The 17,507-nt window shown below is 49.9% G+C and overlaps 1 protein-coding gene across 1 annotated transcript in view; it reads left to right on the forward strand.

The window, feature by feature from the left end:
* The window catches only part of LOC137428299 (uncharacterized), a 71,333-nt gene extending 59,200 nt beyond the window's left edge, over nucleotides 1–12,133 (forward strand). Inside the window, exons 8-9 of the mRNA XM_078777447.1 lie at nucleotides 2,580–2,726; nucleotides 11,735–12,133. Coding sequence (XP_078633573.1) covers nucleotides 2,580–2,726; nucleotides 11,735–12,133 — 546 coding nt within the window. The remainder of the gene's footprint in view (nucleotides 1–2,579; nucleotides 2,727–11,734) is intronic.
* Nucleotides 12,134–17,507: the final 5,374 nt, after the last annotated feature.

Consider the following 17,507-nt stretch of genomic DNA (forward strand, 5'->3'; position numbering starts at 1 on the left):
TGCTCTCTACTGGGTGTCGTTCTTGTCTTCCTGATCTTCCGAGAGTCGCGATCAAGTTTATTAATTATTATCTCAGCATAATCATCCATTATTACCTCAGATGACGAGAGTATCGATCGAGTTCATTAATTATTATCTCAGCATAATCATCCATTATTACCTCAGATGACGAGAGTATCGATCGAGTTTATTAATTATAATATCTCAGCATAATCATCCATTGTTACCTCAGATGACGACAGTATCGATCGAGTTTATTAATTATTATCTCAGCATAATCATCCATTATTACCTCAGATGACGAGAGTATCGATCAAATTTATTAATTATTACCGCAGTATCATCATCACCTATAATTACCGCAATCTCAATAATCTCCAGTTCTTTCATGTTCGACTCGAGTCCGTCAATGTGTTAACTTTTAAATTAAACACAATCAGTTATGGTGTTTTCCCGCTCATCAACGCGATTTACCTCAGTTGAGAACTGGAAAATAATAGAGGAAGAGAGGAGCAGGAAAGAGAAGGAGGGAGAGAGTGGTAAAAAGTACATGAGAAAGGAGCAATAGGCAGAAAGAGAAAGAGAGGGAGAGGGGGTACAAGAACCAGCAAATAGTAAGGAGTGAGAGATTAGCAGCTAGAGCTGAAATGGAAAACTGCCGGGGAATTCGGATAAACTATGTCAAGATGCCAGGAAAATGCTTCGACAGAGATTTAACTTATGAATAGAATTCATAAAATAGTGTTTAAAAGCAACACAACACCGTCCAATATAAAAATTCACGTCCACTCATCCACTTCCACTAGGCTTAGCTAGCGCACACGTTCGCCTATTCAGTTCTTGCGCTAACTAAAATGGCGGCGTGAGCGGGGCCACCGCTGTGTGTGTGTCGTGAACGGGCATAGTTCTTCTAGGTCTATTTGAGTTCTGTGACTTCAACCCCAAGGCTGAAGCACATGGTCATTCAAAACACATGCATCCTGACCCTGAAGGGCCAGAATGCAGAGTATTCACGTGACGAAATAAAACGTACGAAAAACCACAACCTTTTTAGTAACAAGCACTTTTAATTTCACATGTTAATTGTTGTGGGCGGGTGATATAACTATGTCGTTCAGCCCGGCGAAAATGAAAAGGTGTTTATACACCTCCTCAAATCCAAAACTCCCAATAATCCACGTCCGACCAACCTCTATCCCATTCTTGGATGATTTCACATTAGAACATAACACACACGGACAGTGTTGAAAAAAATTAACATTTTTAGTGACGATTGGTTTTCATTTCACGTTTGTTGTTGTGAATGGGTCTTCAAATTCTTGTCGAGCCCAGCGAGAATTAAAAAGGGTTTATGCACCCCCTCAACATTTTACCCCGTGATACCTCATTCCCTCTTTTACCACGGTATTACCTTGCATAATTGTGAGCGAGGGTTTTTTTTTTTACAGTTTGTATGTTTTGTAAACTCACTTTTTCCAATCAATTTTTTTTTAAACGTGGATTTTTCCACGGCTGTCTCGAGTATATATATATGTTGCTACATGGCAGATCCATAGCTAGACTTTCGTAAGTGTCGTATGAACTGTGTGTTTTGAGTAGCGGTAAGATTGCCATGTAACAGGGACTTTATTTGAAGGTTCAGTCGTTTGTTACATGTGATGCTGAGGAGGCAGTGTATGTAATTCATAGATGGGTTAGACCTTTATTTGTGGGCATTAATACCTCATGTTAGTTGGTGGGGTTAATAGGTGAGAACTTCTCAGCAACAAATTGTTTCATGTTTGTTAAGTAATTTCTGAACCATTCCAAGGCTTTTCCCCAAATTCCACAATATAATAATTCATGCAAAATAATTTCATGACCTATTGTGTCAAAAGCCTTGGAAAAGTCCTTTTCAATAAATGTCAGCAAAGCATGTGTTGGGTTACGTTTCTCCCGGAAACCGAATCGCATTTTACATAAAATATCAGATTCATTTAGGAATCTAATTCTTGTGTTCATAATATCTTCATGTATCTTAGAAAATGTAGTCCGAAGGGATATCGAACGATAATTGCAGAGCTCACAGGGGTCGCCCTTTTCTAAAATGGGGATGACTTCAGCAATTTTCATGTTATCTGGGATGATTCCAGAAGAAAGTGATAAATTGAGGATGTGTGTTCATGGGACAGAAATGTCAGGGAAAAGATTTTTAACAAGAAAATAGTCTTTGCCATCATAATCTGCACTTTTATGATTTAAGAAATATTTTACAATGTTAAAATTTTCCTGTCGATGGATGGGATATATAAATATGGAGTTATGATTTTGACCATTCATGGAGTTATGAAAACTTTCGTTTCCTGTGGGAATATTTCCGACTAGATCACGATCTATGGCTAGAAAATTGTCATCAAAGATTTCTGCGATGACATTTTTATCATCAATTAAAGACGCACCCATCCTAATAAGAGTTATTTCGTTTTTCTTCACATTCTTATTTAGGACAGTATTTATAACTTTACAGGTAACATTTATGTCGTTTTTATATAAATCAATTTGATCAGCACAATGATTCTTCTTGGTGAAACCAGCTCCAGTCTCTTCCTGGTGGAGTATTTGATAAACTAACAAAATTAACTTATCTGAATCTGTACAGCAACCAGCTCCAGTCTCTGCCTGGTGGAGTATTTGATAAACTCACGAAGTTAACACTACTGAGTCTGTCCAGCAACCAGCTGAAGTCTGTTCCTCATTCCAATCCTGGGCCTTTCATTTCATAAAAACAAACATTTATTCTTCAAACGTTTTGCTTTGAGATCAATTTCCTTCTCAAATCGAATTTCCTTATTTTCAACGATATTAAATTCAAAATGGTTTATTCAGTTCCATGTACACACCTGATTCTTTGCATCAACCAGGTGAAGTCTGTTCCTGTCCCTTCTCTCATCAAAAACTGGACGAGCTCCATTGCTCTGATCAAGAGGTAACTTATTCCCAAACAGCTCCTCCAAATTATCAGGGAATCCCATTATTCCCAAGGGTTTATGCACATTATGTGCAAGTTGCATTCCAGTGCATGTCTATCTTACCTGTTTAGTCAGTGACTCTAGTGCGTGTCTATCTTACCTGTTTAGTCAGTGACTCTAATGCATGTCTATCTTACCTGTTTAGTCAGTGACTCTAATGCATGTCTATCTTACCTGCTTAGTCAGTGACTCTAATGCATGTCTATCTTACCTGTTTAGTCAGTGACTCTAGTGCATGTCTATCTTATTTGTTTAGTCAGTGACTCTCGTGGATGTCTATCTTACCTGTTTAGTCAGTGACTCTAGTGCATGTCTATCTTTCCTGTTTAGTCAGTGACTCTCGTGCATGTCTATCTTACCTGTTTAGTCAGTGACTCCAGTGCATGTCTATCTTACCTGTTTAGTCAGTGACTCTAATGCATGTCTATCTTACCTGTTTAGTCAGTGACTCTAGTGCATGTCTATCTTACCTGTTTAGTCAGTCACTCCAGTGCATGTCTATCTTACCTGTTTAGTCAGTGACTCTAGTGCATGTCTATCTTACCTGTTTAATCAGTGACTCTAGTGCATGTCTATCTTATTTGTTTAGTCAGTGACTCTCGTGGATGTCTATCTTACCTGTTTAGTCAGTGACTCCAGTGCATGTCTATCTTACCTGTTTAGTCAGTGACTCTAATGCATGTCTATCTTACCTGTTTAGTCAGTGACTCCAGTGCATGTCTATCTTACCTGTTTAGTCAGTGACTCTAATGCATGTCTATCTTACCTGTTTAGTCAGTGACTCTCGTGCATGTCTATCTTACCTGTTTAGTCAGTGACTCCAGTGCATGTCTATCTTACCTGTTTAGTCAGTGACTCTAATGCATGTCTATCTTACCTGTTTAGTCAGTGACTCTAGTGCATGTCTATCTTACCTGTTTAGTCAGTCACTCCAGTGCATGTCTATCTTACCTGTTTAGTCAGTGACTCTAGTGCATGTCTATCTTACCTGTTTAATCAGTGACTCTAGTGCATGTCTATCTTATTTGTTTAGTCAGTGACTCTCGTGGATGTCTATCTTACCTGTTTAGTCAGTGACTCCAGTGCATGTCTATCTTACCTGTTTAGTCAGTGACTCTAATGCATGTCTATCTTACCTGTTTAGTCAGTGACTCCAGTGCATGTCTATCTTACCTGTTTAGTCAGTGACTCTAATGCATGTCTATCTTACCTGTTTAGTCAGTGACTCTCGTGCATGTCTATCTTACCTGTTTAGTCAGTGACTCCAGTGCATGTCTATCTTACCTGTTTAGTCAGTGACTCTAATGCATGTCTATCTTACCTGTTTAGTCAGTGACTCTAGTGCATGTCTATCTTACCTGTTTAGTCAGTCACTCCAGTGCATGTCTATCTTACCTGTTTAGTCAGTGACTCTAGTGCATGTCTATCTTACCTGTTTAATCAGTGACTCTAGTGCATGTCTATCTTATTTGTTTAGTCAGTGACTCTCGTGGATGTCTATCTTACCTGTTTAGTCAGTGACTCTAGTGCATGTCTATCTTACCTGTTTCGTCAGTGACTCTCGTGCATGTCTATCTTACCTGTTTAGTCAGTGACTCTCGTGCATGTCTATCTTACCTGTTTAGTCAGTGACTCTCGTGCATGTCTATCTTACCTGTTTAGTCAGTGACTCCAGTGCATGTCTGCATTACCTGTTGCATCCTGACACATTGTAGTGATGTAAGAAATAATTCTGCACAATTTTCTAGATTGTGAATATTAATGTTGAAATCACCCATCAAAATACAGGTGTTTTTCTACTTTCACATTCTCTCGTGTACAACGCAAACTATTTTAAAACTCAACTTGATCTGTATTTGGTTTCCTATATACAACTCCGATAATTTGTTTGTTTGTTTCCTACATACAAACTTTGTTTTTTATGCCTCCGGCGGCTTTTCGAGTTTTCTGTCCGTCCCTCCGTCCGGGCTAAACCTCGTTTTTCTCAGCAACCATTTGTCCGATTGAGAACTTTCTGGATCGGAATGACACCCATGCAGAATGTTTTTATGATAATTGTGACGTCATAGGTCACGTGGTATGTTAGCCATCTTGTAGGAAACGCAAATGATAAAAAAATTACTTCTAGGAAACCGCTGAATGGAAAAATTTGAAACTTCGCACATTGTCAAGCACTCCCAATGTGGACCAAAAGCATGATAATGACATCATAGGTGAAGTGGTATACCAGCCAAAAATGTTTTAATCAAATTCTTTATCCTAAAAATCTGAAATTGCATGCACATGATCTATGACCCATTTGTATTGAAACATTACATTTATGACATCATCGGTCACATGGTTTGGCAGCAATATTGGATTGAAGGAAAATATTAAATAATTATATTTGAAACGACCCACCCGATCGATGCGAAATTTTACAAATATCATCTTACAACACTGTTGCATATCGTTTGAAAATGATGATGTTATAGGTCACGTGGTTTCGCAGCCATCTTGGAAAGAAAAACGAACCTTATCCGATCAACACGAAACTTCACAAACGTGATCCCCGACACATACATATGCAGAGTGTACATTTGTAAGGTCATATGTCACGTGGAATGGCAGCCATATTAGCTTGAAAACCGATATAAAAAAAAAATCCATTCTCTGAAACCGCTTCACCGATCAATGTGAAACCTGTCATGCCAGGTGAAAATGTGATACTTGAGAACAGCTGAAGGGATTTTAATCAAACTTGTTTATTTTTAGGACAGTGAATGATGGCATCTACCCGTTGTGGGACTATGCGGAGGCATATTGGAGACAGAGTCACATTGTTCTCGTTCAATTTCTGTCTGAAGCCAAATCGATTCTGCGTGCATAACATTGTAGCGGCTACCGCTGGGTTTTCACAATCGCCTTGCACCTATCAAGGACGCGGAGCGATCACCATGCCGGGCTCGTCCAGGACGCCCGGGCAGGCTCGCCCTCAACTTGCCAGGCCGCAGCCAGGATGCTGGGCCACGCCCCCTCTCGCCTTTCCTGCGCAAACGCTCCTGGATAATATGTATATATATTGCTGCCCGATAAACGGGCTTTTCAGAGTGCCTGAGTGTTTGGTTTGAATAAAGCAACTCGGATGAATTCCAGCTTTTTGTCGCGTCCATTCTTCCGATCGACGTGGGAGCCCCAGCTCCTTCATTGGTGACCTACCGACATGGACACGGCAGTCGCCCTTAAACTGCCTACCTTCTGGGAGGCTCACGCGGCGGTTTGGTTCGCACAGGCGGATTCCCTGTTCGCCCTGCGAGGCATCACGGCCGACGACACCCGCTTCCACCATGTGGTAGCAGCGCTCGGTTCGGCCACCGCGGCCTGCGCCCTGAGCCTCCTCGAGAGCCCGCCAGCCGCTGACAAATACGGCGCGATTAAGAAGCTCCTCCTCGACGCTTTCGTCCTCCCATCGGCGGAACGCGCACGGCGCCTGCTCGACCTGCCCGAGCTCGGCGACACGCGCCCTTCCGAGCGAATGGACTACATGCTTTCACTGCTCGGCGAGCACTCTCCGGCATTCCTGTTCCGGGAGCTGTTCCTCCGTCAGCTGCCTAACCCGGTACGCCTTGCCCTGGCAAGCACGACGATCACAGATCCCCGGGCCCTTGCCAGAGAAGCCGACAAGATCTCCGCCGCAGGTCAGCGCATCGCAGCGGCGACATGGGACCCACCGCCGTCCGACGCAACACCCATGGCGCCCGAGCGCCCGGCACGGTCGACGACCGAACTGCCGACGCAATTGGCGGCCGCTACACCGACCCGACCACCTCCAGCACGACGACCGGGGCCTCCACCTGACCAAGCGTGGTGTTACTATCATGCCAGGTTCGGACAGAAGGCCCGGACGTGCCGACCCCCGTGCACCTTCGGCAGGCCGGGAAACGGCCGGGCCGGCGTTCATTACCAGCCATGAGCGCCGGCCACACGGGCAACTTACTGTTCATCACGGATAAAGCATCCGGACGGCGCTTCCTGTGCGACACCGGCGCCCAACTGAGCATCATACCCGCCTCTGACCAGGACAGGCAATCCGCGGTTTGCGGCCCCTCCTTGGTTGCGGCCAACGGATCGACCATCCGCACCTTCGGCCCACGCAATGTCTACTCTGCTTCGGCGGCCAACGCTTTGCTTGGACGTTTGTAACCGCAAACGTGCCCATGGCTCTGCTAGGCGCCGACTTCCTCTGCGCACACGGACTGCTGGTGGACGTCCCGACAGAGTTCCCGGCCCTCACGCGGCCGACGTTTTCGGCCGTCGCAGTACGGCATGGGATCGAGCACCACATACCAACCACGGGCCCGCCGGTCTACGCCAGGGCCCGCCGCCTCGACCCAGCCAAGCTCGCCGTGGCGAAGGCCGAATTCGACGCGTTGGAGCACCTCGGCATCGTGCGGCGCTCCGATAGCGCGTGGGCCTCGCCACTGCACATCCTGCCAAAGCCGGGGGGTGGATGGTGCCCGTGTGGCGACTACCGCCATCTCAATGACGCTACCACCCCCGACAGGTACCCGATCCCGCATATCCAAGACTTCTCCGCCCGTCTGGCGGGACGGGTCATTTTTTCGAAAATTGATCTCATACGTGGATATCACCAGGTACCTGTCAGGGCGGCCGACGTCCCTGAAATGGCAGTCATCACGCCGTTCGGCTTATTCGAATTCTTGCGGATGCCGTTTGGTCTCAAGAACGCGGCTCAGGCGTTCCAGCGCTTGATGGACGGCGTGCTGCGTGACCTGCCGTTCCTTTTCGTTTACCTGGACGACATCCTCGTCGCCAGCATGTCCCGAGCCGAGCACCTCCTCCACCTCCGAACACTGTTCGGGCGCCTCAGCGAGTACGGCCTCATCGTCAACCCGGCCAAATGCCACTTCGGCACGACGGCCGTTGATTTTTTGGGCCACCACATCACCAAGAACGGGGCCGTGCCGCTGCCAACCAAGGTCGAGGCCATCACCACGTTCCCGCGTCCCCGCACCATCAAGGCCTGCAGGAATTCCTGGGAATGGTGAATTTTTATCACCGCTTCGTGCCCCGCGCTGCTCAACTCATGCGGCCCCTCTACGAAGCCCTCCGGGGCAAGCCGGCCAAGCACGACATCGCCTGGTCCACAGCAATGGATGCGGCCTTCCAAAGCTCAAAGCGGGCCCTCGCCGACGCACCACTGCTCGCTCACCCGGTGCTCAACGCTCCCATCGCCCTCACCACGGATGCCTCCGACTACGCGGTGGGCGCCGTACATGAGCAATGGGTGAACGGGGTTTGGCAGCCACTCGCTTTTTTCAGCCGGCAGCTCCGGCCGAACGAGCTCAAATACAGCACGTTTGACCGGGAGCTCCTCGGTCTACACCTGGCCGTCCGCCATTTCCGCCACCTCCTGGAGGGCCGACCTTTCACGGCGTTCGTCGACCACAAGCCGTTGGTTTACGGCATGGCCAAGGTCACGGAGCCGTGGTCGGCCCGCCAACAGCGCCACCTCTCCGCCGTGTCGGAGTTCACCACGGACATCCAGCACGTCGCCGGCAAAGACAACGCCGTGGCCGACTGCCTTTCGCGGGCCAGCGCGAACGCGGTCCACCTCGGCGTGGACTTCACGCTCATGGCGGCCGACCAGACCACCGACGCCTCGGTGCAGGCACTCCGCGTGGCGGACACGGGCCTCCGCCTGGCCGACATCCCCTTTGCGGGCATCGTCCTGCTCTGCGACGTCTCCCAGGGCCAGCCTTGCCCCATCGTGCCCGTTTCCTGGCAGCGCCGCATCTTCGCCTCCATCCACGGCCTTTCTCACCCGGGCCGGAAAGCTTCTCAGAAGCTGGTGTCGGCGCGTTTCGTCTGGCACGGCCTTCGACGAAACATCCGCGACTGGGCCAACGCCTGCACGGCCTGCCAGCGAGCCAAGGTCCACCGCCACACCCAGGCCCCGCTGGCACCTTTCACTGTGCCCGAACGGCGTTTCGACCACGTACACGTGGACCTGGTGGGTCCCCTGCCCCCCTCGCGGGGGTTCACCCACCTGCTCACCATGGTGGACAGGACCACCAGGTGGCCGGAGGCCGTGCCCCTCACCTCCACCACCACCGCCGACGTGGCGCAGGCGTTCATCGCCACCTGGGTCGCGCGCTTCGGCGCACCAGCGGACATCTCGTCTGACCGCGGCCCACAGTTCACGTCTGAGCTTTGGGGCGCAGTCGCCCGTTCGTTGGGGGTCACGCTGCACCGCACCACGGCCTACCACCCCCAAGCCAATGGGTTGTGCGAGCGGTTTCACCGCTCCATGAAGGCCGCACTCATGGCCGGCCTTCAGGACGACGGTTGGGCCGACCGGCTGCCGTGGGTCCTTTTGGGCCTTCGCACGGCCCCCAAGGAAGACCTCCAGGCGTCCGCCGCCGAGCTCGTCTACGGCCAGCCACTCCGCGTCCCGGGCAAATTCGTGCCTGACGCTACCATTCCCTGGTCCGCCGCTCGCCAGCGCTCGGACCTCCAGGAGGCCGCCCGACGATTTGCCCCCGTGCCGACGTCCCGCCACGGTGGCCCCCAGTCCTATGTCCCCCCGGCGCTTCGCACAGCGGAGTACGTCTTTGTGCGTCATGACGCGCACCGGGGGCCACTCCGGCCGCCGTACGACGGGCCCTTCCGGGTCCTGCGACGGGGCGACAAGTCTTTCATCGTCGACTTCGGCGGCCGGCCGGACCGGATTTCTGTGGACCACCTCAAACCGGCGCACATGGACGTCGACCGACCACCACGGTTGGCCCTTCCTCCGCGGCGAGGCCGCCCCCCGTCCACAGTTCCCCCCGCTCGACCACCCACCACCACGTCAGACCCCTCCCCACGACCCTCCAGGGGTCGCTTCGGCCGGGTCATCCAGAGCCCCCTTAAATTGACCCTGCCGGTGCAGGTCGATTCTGGAGGGGCGTGTGTAGCGGTTACCGCTGGATGCACACAATCGCCTTGCACCGGCCAGAACACGGCCAGACGCGCCTCTCCCGGGCATGCCCGGACTCACTGTTCCCGGGCACGCCCGAACCTCCCGGGCACGCCCGGTCTCGTCTTTCCCGGGCATGCCCGCTCTCGCCTTTCCAGGGCTCGCCCAGAGCGTCCGGGCATGCCCGCTATCGCCTTTCCAGGGCTCGCCCAGAGCGTCCGGGCATGCCCGCTATCGCCTTTCCAGTGCTCGCCCAGAGCGCCCGGGCACGCCCAGCCTCGACTTGCCAGGCCGCAGCCAAACACGCCCGGGCAGGTCCAGACTCGCCTTTCCAAGGCTCGACCTTGATACCCGGGCATGCCCGGTATAGCTTTTGCCCGGCAAACTTCACGACATAAATGTGTATATATATTGCGGCCCGATAAACGGGCTTGTCAGAATACCTGAGCTGTTTTGTTTCAATAAAGCAACTCGGACGAATTCCGTCTTTGGTCGCGTCAATTCTTTCGACTCGCGTTGGAGCGCAGTTCCTTCAGTATCCACATTACGAGATATTCTGTTACACAATTCGTTTGCATGGGTTCTCCACTATCGGTGGTCATTGATTAACACACCAAGGAATTTGGTGCACTCTATATTCTGCAAACTTTGTTCATGAGAATACGTTCGGGGAGCACCGAAGGTGTATTGCGAAAGAGCATGAAATTTGTTTTATCCAGATTCAATGATGGTCTATTTGCCCTGATCCAGTCTGATACATGGCCTAGCTCAAGGTTTATAGTCTTACTTAGAAGGTTGGGGATCAGGATTGGAAGAAAAAAAGATTAGAATCATCAGCAAACAATATAAAAGACAAAACTTTAGATGATGTGTAAAAATCATTTATATAAATTATAAATAGGAGCGATCCTAAAATGGAACCCTGTGGCACTCCACACGTCATTGAGAGCAACAAATTGTTTCCTGTTTGTTAAGTAATTTCTGAACCATTCCAAGGCTTTTCCCCAAATTCCACAATATAATAATTCATGCAAAATAATTTCATGACCTATTGTGTCAAAAGCCTTGGAAAAGTCCTTTTCAATAAATGTCAGCAAAGCATGTGTTGGGTTACGTTTCTCCCGGAAACCGAATCGCATTTTACATAAAATATCAGATTCATTTAGGAATCTAATTCTTGTGTTCATAATATCTTCATGTATCTTAGAAAATGTAGTCCAAAGGGATATCGAACGATAATTGCAGAGCTCACAGGGGTCGCCCTTTTCTAAAATGGGGATGACTTCAGCAATTTTCATGTTATCTGGGATGATTCCAGAAGAAAGTGATAAATTGAGGATGTGTGTTCATGGGACAGAAATGTCAGGGAAAAGATTTTTAACAAGAAAATAGTCTTTGCCATCATAATCTGCACTTTTATGATTTAAGAAATATTTGACAATGTTAAAATTTTCCTGTCGATGGATGGGATATATAAATATGGAGTTATGATTTTGACCATTCATGGAGTTATGAAAACTTTCGTTTCCTGTGGGAATATTTCCGACTAGATCACGATCTATGGCTAGAAAATTGTCATCAAAGATTTCTGCGATGACATTTTTATCATCAATTAAAGACGCACCCATCATAATAAGAGTTATTTCGTTTTTCTTCACATTCTTATTTAGGACAGTATTTATAACTTTACAGGTAACATTTATGTCGTTTTTATATAAATCAATTTGATCAGCACAATGATTCTTCTTGGTGAAACCAGCTCCAGTCTCTGCCTGGTGGAGTATTTGATAAACTAACAAAATTAACATCTCTGAATCTGAGGAGCAACAAGCTCCAGTCTTTACCCAGTGGAGTGTTTGATAAACTAACACAACTCGAGGAACTGCGTCTGTACAGCAACAAGCTCCAGTCTTTACCCAGTGGAGTGTTTGATAAACTAACACAACTCAAGGAACTGCGTCTGTACAGCAACAAGCTCCAGTCTTTACCCAGTGGAGTGTTTGATAAACTAACACAACTCAAGGAACTGCATCTGTTCAGCAACCAGCTCCAGTCTCTTCCTGGTGGAGTATTTGATAAACTCACGAAGTTAACACTACTGCCTCTGTCCAGCAACCAGCTGAAGTCTGTTCCTCATTCCAATCCTGGGCCTTTCATTTCATAAAAACAAACATTTATTCTTCAAACGTTTTGCTTTGAGATCAATTTCCTTCTCAAATCGAATTTCCTTATTTTCAACAATATTAAATTCAAAATGGTTTATTCAGTTCCATGTACACACCTGATTCTTTGCATCAACCAGGTGAAGTCTGTTCCTGTCCCTTCTCTCATCAAAAACTGGACGAGCTCCATTGCTCTGATCAAGAGGTAACTTATTCCCAAACAGCTCCTCCAAATTATCAGGGAATCCCATTATTCCCAAGGGTTTATGCACATTATGTGCAAGTTGCACTCCAGTGCATGTCTATCTTACCTGTTTAGTCAGTGACTCTAATGCATGTCTATCTTACCTGTTTAGTCAGTGACTCTAGTGCATGTCTATCTTACCTGTTTAGTCAGTCACTCCAGTGCATGTCTATCTTACCTGTTTAGTCAGTGACTCTAGTGCATGTCTATCTTACCTGTTTAATCAGTGACTCCAGTACATGTCTATCTTACCTGTTTAGTCAGTGACTCTAGTGCATGTCTATCTTGTCTGTTTAATCAGTGACTCTAGTGCATGTCTATCTTACCTGTTTAATCAGTGACTCTAGTGCATGTCTATCTTGTCTGTTTAATCAGTGACTCTAGTGCAGTCTATCTTACCTGTTTAATCAGTGACTCTAGTGCATGTCTATCTTACCTGTTTCGTCAGTGACTCTCGTGCATGTCTATCTTACCTGTTTAGTCAGTGACTCTAGTGCATGTCTATCTTACCTGTTTAGTCAGTGACTCTAGTGCATGTCTAGCTTACTTGTTTAGTCAGTGACTCTAGTGCATGTCTATCTTACCTGTTTAGTCAGTGACTCTAGTGCATGTCTATCTTACCTGTTTAGTCAGTGACTATAGTGCATGTCTATCTTACCTGTTTAGTCAGTGACTCTAGTGCATGTCTAGCTTACTTGTTTAGTCAGTGACTCTAGTGCATGTCTATCTTACCTGTTTAGTCAGTGACTCTAGTGCATGTCTAGCTTACTTGTTTAGTCAGTGACTCTAGTGCATGTCTAGCTTACTTGTTTAGTCAGTGACTCCAGTGCATGTCTATCTTACCTGTTTAGTCAGTGACTCTCGTGCATGTCTATCTTACCTGTTTAGTCAGTGACTCCAGTGCATGTCTGCATTACCTGTTGCATCCCGACACATTGTAGTGATGCAAGAAATAATTCTGCACAATTTTCTAGATTATGAATATTAATGTTGAAATCACCCATCAAAATACAGGTGTTTTTCTACTTTCACATTCTCTCGTGTACAACGCAAACTATTTTAAAACTCAACTTGATCTGTATTTGGTTTCCTATATACAACTCCGATAATTTGTTTGTTTGTTTCCTACATACAAACTTTGTTTTTTATGCCTCCGGCGGCTTTTCGAGTTTTCTGTCCGTCCCTCCGTCCGGGCTAAACCTCGTTTTTCTCAGCAACCATTTGTCCGATTGAGAACTTTCTGGATCGGAATGACACCCATGCAGAATGTTTTTATGATAATTGTGACGTCATAGGTCACGTGGTATGTTAGCCATCTTGTAGGAAACGCAAATGATAAAAAAATTACTTCTAGGAAACCGCTGAATGGAAAAATTTGAAACTTCGCACATTGTCAAGCACTCCCAATGTGGACCAAAAGCATGATAATGACATCATAGGTGAAGTGGTATACCAGCCAAAAATGTTTTAATCAAATTCTTTATCCTAAAAATCTGAAATTGCATGCACATGATCTATGACCCATTTGTATTGAAACGTTACATTTATGACATCATCGGTCACATGGTTTGGCAGCAATATTGGATTGAAGGAAAATATTAAATAATTATATTTGAAACGACCCACCCGATCGATGCGAAATTTTACAAATATCATCTTACAACACTGTTGCATATCGTTTGAAAATGATGATGTTATAGGTCACGTGGTTTCGCAGCCATCTTGGATAGAAAAACGAACCTTATCCGATCAACACGAAACTTCACAAACGTGATCCCCGACACATACATATGCAGAGTGTACATTTGTAAGATCATATGTCACGTGGAATGGCAGCCATATTAGCTTGAAACCCGATATAAAAAAAAATCCATTCTCTGAAACCGCTTCACCGATCAATGTGAAACCTGTCATGCCAGGTGAAAATGTGATACTTGAGAACAGCTGAAGGGATTTTAATCAAACTTGTTTATTTTTAGGACAGTGAATGATGGCATCTACCCGTTGTGGGACTATGCGGAGGCATATTGGAGACAGAGTCACATTGTTCTCGTTCAATTTATGTCTGAGGCCAAATCGATTCTGCGTGCATAACATTGTAGCGGCTACCGCTGGGTTTTCACAATCGCCTTGCACCTATCAAGGACGCGGAGCGATCACCATGCCGGGCTCGTCCAGGACGCCCGGGCAGGCCCGCGCTCAACTTGCCAGGCCTCGGTCGGGACGCCCGGGCATGCCCGGGCATGCCCGGGCAGGCTCGCCCTCAACTTGCCAGGCCGCAGCCAGGACGCTGGGCCACGCCCCCTCTCGCCTTTCCTGGGCAAACGCTCCTGGATAATATATATATATATTGCTGCCCGATAAACGGGCTTTTCAGAGTGCCTGAGTGTTTGGTTTGAATAAAGCAACTCGGATGAATTCCAGCTTTTTGTCGCGTCCATTCTTCCGATCGACGTGGGAGCCCCAGCTCCTTCATTGGTGACCTACCGACATGGACACGCTAGTCGCCCTTAAACTGCCTACCTTCTGGGAGGCTCACGCGGCGGTTTGGTTCGCACAGGCGGATTCCCTGTTCGCCCTGCGAGGCATCACGGCCGACGACACCCGCTTCCACCATGTGGTAGCAGCGCTCGGTTCGGCCACCGCGGCCCACGCCCTGAGCCTCCTCGAGAGCCCGCCAGCCGCTGACAAATACGGCGCGATTAAGAAGCTTCTCCTCGACGCTTTCGTCCTCCCATCGGCGGAACGCGCACGGCGCCTGCTCGACCTGCCCGAGCTCGGCGACACGCGCCCTTCTGAGCGAATGGACTACATGCTTTCACTGCTCGGCGAGCACTCTCCGGCATTCCTGTTCCGGGAGCTGTTCCTCCGTCAGCTGCCTAACCCGGTACGCCTCGCCCTGGCAAGCACGACGATCACAGATCCCCGGGCCCTTGCCAGAGAAGCCGACAAGATCTCCGCCGCAGGTCAGCGCATCGCAGCGGCGACATGGGACCCACCGCCGTCCGACGCAACACCCATGGCACCCGGGCGCCCGGCACGGTCGACGACCGAACTGCCGACGCAATTGGCGGCCGCTACACCGAGCCGACCACCTCCAGCACGACGACCGGGGCCTCCACCTGACCAAGCGTGGTGTTACTATCATGCCAGGTTCGGACAGAAGGCCCGGACGTGCCGACCCCCGTGCACCTTCGGCAGGCCGGGAAACGGCCGGGCCGGCGTTCATTACCAGCCATGAGCGCCGGCCACACGGGCAACTTACTGTTCATCACGGATAAAGCGTCCGGACGGCGCTTCCTGTGCGACACCGGCGCCCAACTGAGCGTCATACCCGCCTCTGACCAGGACAGGCAATCCGCGGTTTGCGGCCCCTCCTTGGTTGCGGCCAACGGATCGACCATCCGCACCTTCGGCCCACGCAACGTCACCCTCTGCTTCGGCGGCCAACGCTTTGCTTGGACGTTTGTAACCGCAAACGTGCCCATGGCTCTGCTAGGCGCCGACTTCCTCTGCGCACACGGACTGCTGGTGGACGTCCAACGGCGTCGTTTAATCAACGCCGAAACCTTCAGCTCCCTGGTATGCACATTGAGCAGCTCCGTGCCGACCGAGCTGGCATGCGCCGTCCCGGCGGCGAACGAGTTTGCTCGCCTGCTCACGGAGTTCCCGGCCCTCACGCGGCCGACGTTTTCGGCCGTCGCAGTACGGCATGGGATCGAGCACCACATGCCAACCACGGGCCCGCCGGTCTACGCCAGGGCCCGCCGCCTCGACCCAGCCAAGCTCGCCGTGGCGAAGGCCGAATTCGACGCGTTGGAGCACCTCGGCATCGTGCAGCGCTCCGATAGCGCGTGGGCCTCGCCACTGCACATCGTGCCAAAGCCGGGGGGTGGATGGCGCCCGTGTGGCGACTACCGCCGTCTCAATGACGCTACCACCCCCGACAGGTACCCGATCCCGCATATCCAAGACTTCTCCGCCCGTCTGGCGGGACGGGTCATTTTTTCGAAAATTGATCTCATACGGGGATATCACCAGGTACCTGTCAGGGCGGCCGACGTCCCTAAAACGGCAGTCATCACGCCGTTTGGCTTATTCGAATTCTTGCGGATGCCATTTGGTCTCAAGAACGCGGCTCAGGCGTTCCAGCGCTTGATGGACGGCGTGCTGCGTGACCTGCCGTTCCTTTTCGTTTACCTGGACGACATCCTCGTCGCCAGCACTTCCCGGGCCGAGCACCTCCTCCACCTCCGAACACTGTTCGGGCGCCTCAGCGAGCATGGCCTCATCGTCAACCCGGCCAAATGCCACTTCGGCACGACGGCCGTTGATTTTTTGGGCCACCACATCACCAAGAACGGGGCCGTGCCGCTGCCAACCAAGGTCGAGGCCATCACCACGTTCCCGCGTCCCCGCACCATAAAGGCCCTGCAGGAATTCCTGGGAATGGTGAATTTTTATCACCGCTTCGTGCCCCGCACTGCTCAACTCATGCGGCCCCTCTACGAAGCCCTCCGGGGCAAGCCGGCCAAGCACGACATCGCCTGGTCCGCAGCAATGGATGCGGCCTTCCAAAGCTCAAAGCGGGCCCTCGACGACGCAACACTGCTCGCTCACCCGGTGCTCAACGCTCCCATCGCCCTCACCACGGATGCCTCCGACTACGCGGTGGGCGCCGTACATGAGCAATGGGTGAACGGGGTTTGGCAGCCACTCACTTTTTTCAGCCGGCAGCTCCGGCCGAACGAGCTCAAATACAGCACGTTTGACCGGGAGCTCCTCGGTCTACACCTGGCCGTCCGCCATTTCCGCCACCTCCTGGAGGGCCGACCTTTCACGGCGTTCGTCGACCACAAGCCGTTGGTTTACGCCATGGCCAAGGTCACGGAGCCGTGGTCGGCCCGCCAACAGCGCCACCTCTCTGCCGTGTCGGAGTTTACCACGGACATCCGGCACGTCGCCGGCAAAAACAACGCTGTGGCCGACTGTCTTTCCCGGGCCAGCATGAACGCGGTCCACCTGGGCGTGGACTTTGCGCTTATGGCGGCGGACCAAACCACCGACACCACGGTGCAAGCCCTCCGGGCGGCGGACACGGGCCTCCGCCTGGCCGACATCCCCTTCGCGGA

The sequence above is a fragment of the Myxine glutinosa genome, chromosome 5, assembly GCF_964187855.1.
Source record: "Myxine glutinosa chromosome 5, kmMyxGlut1.1, whole genome shotgun sequence".
In the NCBI taxonomy this organism is placed as follows: domain Eukaryota; kingdom Metazoa; phylum Chordata; class Myxini; order Myxiniformes; family Myxinidae; genus Myxine; species Myxine glutinosa.